Consider the following 4,069-nt stretch of genomic DNA (forward strand, 5'->3'; position numbering starts at 1 on the left):
AACGGATTTGAGGATAGTGCATGAAGCTGGATTTGAGGTAGAAGGTCATCCATGATCTTATTGAATAGTGGAGCAGGCTCGAAGGGCCGAATAGAATCATAGTAATGTACGGCAGAGAATGTACGGTACAGAAGGAGGCCATTCGACCCATCGTGTCTGTGCCAGCCGAGAAAGAGTTCGCCTGCCTAATCCCACGTTCCAGCTTTTGGTCCATTGCCCTGTGGTTTATGGCACATCAATTCCATATCCAAGTACTTTTTAAAATTGATGAGATTTTCTGTCTCTACCACCATTTCAGACAGTGAGTTCCAGACCCCCACCACCCTCTGGCTGGAAACAGTTATCATCCTCTCCTGTTTAATCCTTCTAACACTTATCTTAAAACTATGCCTTCTGGTTATTGACCTCCCTGCTAAATGAAATAGGCCCTTCCTGTCCACTCTATCTAGCACCCTTTTAATTTCTTATATTCTTGTTTTCTTTCTTGTGTCCCAGCTGCAGGTATATCGCTGGTGCTGCAACAGCAGATTCATCACCAGTAGTGCAATAGATTGGTCTCCGTCCATATAACAAGATTGGGGCCTCGAATAGGAATATAATCAGCTATAGCATAGGAAAAGCAGTGTCATATCTGGTGTAAGTGCAGACACCCTATTACCAGAGGAGCACGTTCACAACTGGTGTATGTTTAGGGGTACCACTAGCACCTGTCGAGGACAGTCGGCTCGTGATTAATTGTAGGTTATCACTAATACCAGGACATCACTTTCACTACCATTGTAAGTGTGGGGAGTCCACTACTACTGGTGAAGCACGGTCACCTATCATATATTTGTAGGGTGACCACTTATACCGTAGAAGCAGGATCACCGCTGGTTAAAGTGTAGGGAACACGTTCAGCATTAGTGTAAGTGTAGGGGTACTGCTTGTACAGGAGGAGTACTGTCTGCTCTTGTGTAAATGTAGGCTGCCACTAATACCATAAGAGCATTTTCACTATAAGTGTAAGTGTAAGGGTACCACTAGTAAGGGGGAACATGTTCACACCTAGTATAAGTGTAGGGTAACACTAGACACGGAGTAGCGTGTTCACCTCTAATAGAAGTATAGGATTACCAATAGTACAGGAGGAGCACCTCTATTGTATGTGTATGGGTGACACTTGCACCTGTCGAGGATGGTCAGCTCGTGATTAATTGTAGGTTATCACTTATACCAGAACATCACTGTCACTACCATTGAAAGTTTGGGGTTACCACTACTACTGCTGAAGCATGGACACCTTTAGTATATATGTAGGGTTACCACTCGTACCATAGAAGAAGGAGCACTGCTTGTGTAAGTGTGGGAACCACTATAACAGGACGTTAACGTCCAGCAGTAGTCTAAGTGCAAGGATATATCGAGCACCGCAGGAGCAAGGTCATTGAGTATCAGTGTAGTGAACAACAATACTGCAGGAGCACTTTCTCCTCGAGTGTAAGTGTAGGAGCACCACTAGTAATGAAGTAAACTGCTCTTCTAGTGTAAGTGTAGGGGCACCACTAGTACTGAAGGGGTACTGTATCCTCTAGTGTACGTGTAGGGGCACCACTGGCACTGAAGCAGCACTTTCCCCTCCAGTGTAAGTGCAGGTGTACCGCCAGTACTGAAGGAGCACTGTCTACTCTAGTGTAAGTGCAGGGGCAGCAATAGTACCAGAGAAACTCAGTCATCTCTAGTTTAAGTGTAGGGCTGCCACAAGTACAGGAGGAGCACTCTCACCTCTTGTGTAAGTGTAGCTTTACTACAGCTACCAGAGGAACGCGGTTACCTTTAATACCGCATGGCTGTAGTCATCACCAATACCGCAAGATTTGATCACCGCCTGTTCTGGAGGGTTTGGAGCAACAAAACTGAGTCAAGTATAGGGTCAGGACGTGCAGGGCTAGGGGCCTGCCTTCATTGCTCCTGTAGTAACAGAGGCAGCAGCAGTACTGAGAGATTGAACACTTTAATTGTAAAGAATGATTTAATTATATTTTATTTGATAAACTTTCCCATAACAATTTCAACTATTTCTATTAATCTGACGTATCAGATGAAAAACAATTTACCTGAGTCTATTTGTTCAATGACTGTAACAATTGTTAATTATGATTTAACCTGGTTGACTCGCTGGAGGATTGATGTGTGGATAAATATAGGTTCCCTTCCATTGCCTCAGCCGGGCGCCAGTCAGAGTCTTTCAGCTCTGACACAGAATTCTTCCATTCACATAGAAAATGGGTCAACCAACTATGCTGCAGATAACAGAGATTTATTACCCGATTCTCGCAGCAGTCGCTGTCCCCGGTGAGCCATTGTAACCGGTTTACCGTTGATCAGGATTAACTGTGTAGCTGGTCAGCCTGGTCGGAAAAGGTAAGTTGTTAATTAGATGTCAGTATTAATTAGTCGGAAGTGACTGGAACCAACTCGTGAACCGCCTATTTATACTTTCCGTGCTTCCCTTAACCCAATAACCTCACTGATTTTACAATGTTCTTTGAAGCAGCTACACAAGGACTTTGGCGGTTCTTCGGACCGTCTTCCCGCCCCTCCAGCCCCAGCCCCGTGCAGAGTGAGCGCTGCAGCAGCTCATTAAAATGTATGAGTCCGATTCCCAGATAATGGTTCCAATACCAATCCTGTTCTCACGCTGCTCCGTACTTATAATCACACTGAATAGAGTAAAATGCTCTCCACAAGTATTGCCCTATATATTTCATTCAGACACTGGAACATTATTTTTCTCCTCTCTCTTTCTTACAGCGAACCTCGTGACAATGGTAATTCTCTCCCGAGGAAACTGCGGCCTTTCCAAGTGTATCTCTGTCTACATGGTGGCCATGGCAACAGCAGATCTAATGGTCATCATCATTAATGTAATAGTGTATCATATTTTTAGTTATCACTTTCCAGTTTCATTCCTGTCCCAGACTCCAGTGTGTAAGTTCATTCTATATATGACTGGTGTCACCCTCGATTTGTCTGTTTGGTTCACCGTCTTCTTCACATTTGACCGATGTGTTGTTATCTGCTGCGAGAGGTTAAAAGCAAAGTATTGCACCGAGAGAGCTGCGGCCGCGGTTATAACATCGTTCACGGTCCTCATCTTTTTAAAGGACATCCCCGCTTTGTTTGCAGTGGAACCTCAGCAAATAATTAACAAGGTGCAGTGGGGCTGCCGGAAAAGTGTAGGCTTTTTTACCTCAGCTCCAGGCATAGCTTTCATCTGGTTTCACAGCGCCTCGGTCTTTTGGATTCCTTTTACTTTAATCGCCTTGTTTAATTCTTTAACCGGTCGACGTATTTTGGTGGCCAGCAGATCCCGCAGGGGACTCCGAGGTCACAGGAGTGAGAATCACACTGATACAGAGATGGAGAACCGAAGGAAATCCATCATTTTATTGTTCACTATTTCGGGCAGTTTTATACTGATGTGGCTGACAAATGCCGTGAGTATTGTAACTACCAGACTGATAAACAGCACTAATTACCGAGGCGACCACACAAATCCTGCATATATCGCCGCTGAAACCGGGGCGTTGTTGAAGTTTTTGAGTTGCTTTCAAAACCCGTGTATTTATGCAGCGACGCAGAGCAAATTCAGAGAAGAGTTGCAGAATGTGGCGAAATCCCCCTGGACACTAATTCTGAGATTAGTTAGAAAATGAGAGTAAGAATAACCAGGTAAAACGAAAGCTTTTTTTTAAAACTGAAGCTCAATTTCAACGTCCTTTCCACCGTAGAACGTCCTCCTTTCTGGAAATGTGAGTTCTTTTGTAAACATTTTTCCATTTTGCAGCATGCGTTTGATGTCGGCTTTGCGTTAGTTTTACGGTGCTTTTGCTGAGTAATCATAACCTATTCCTGCTAATTTAGCACATTTCAAGTTCAGGGATCATAGATAACAATGTTGAGGTTCAGCAGTGGAGTCGGACATCTGGGCAACAGAGGAATCCAACTTACACTGCAGGTATTGGGATCGGGCGCACCTGTTTAAAATCATCAATAAAGTTTCATTCTGTGCCGAAACAATCAAAAG

The 4,069-nt window shown here is 44.2% G+C and overlaps 1 protein-coding gene across 1 annotated transcript; it reads left to right on the top strand.

Annotated features, from left to right (window-relative positions):
- The first annotated feature begins 2,264 nt into the window (after nt 1-2,264).
- Nucleotides 2,265-3,698, top strand: LOC147092624 (putative G protein-coupled receptor 139). The gene is made up of 2 exons (XM_085975652.1): nt 2,265-2,334; nt 2,794-3,698. Exons 1-2 carry the CDS (start codon nt 2,265-2,267, stop codon nt 3,696-3,698), a joined length of 975 nt encoding a protein of 324 aa, XP_085831778.1.
- The last annotated feature ends 371 nt before the right edge of the window (nt 3,699-4,069 follow it).

Source organism: Somniosus microcephalus, unplaced genomic scaffold (assembly GCF_052327205.1).
Source record: "Somniosus microcephalus isolate GS21.2 unplaced genomic scaffold, FLI_Smic_1.0 unresolved_chr2, whole genome shotgun sequence".
Lineage (NCBI taxonomy): Eukaryota > Metazoa > Chordata > Chondrichthyes > Squaliformes > Somniosidae > Somniosus > Somniosus microcephalus.

Bases quoted from the DNA above. Each gene is read 5' to 3' on its own strand.
- LOC147092624 (XM_085975652.1), top strand. From the start codon at position 2,265: ATGGGTCAACCAACTATGCTGCAGATAACAGAGATTTATTACCCGATT. The intron at 2,335-2,793 runs GTGAGCCATTGT...TCTTTCTTACAG, and splicing joins CGCAGCAGTCGCTGTCCCCG to CGAACCTCGTGACAATGGTA.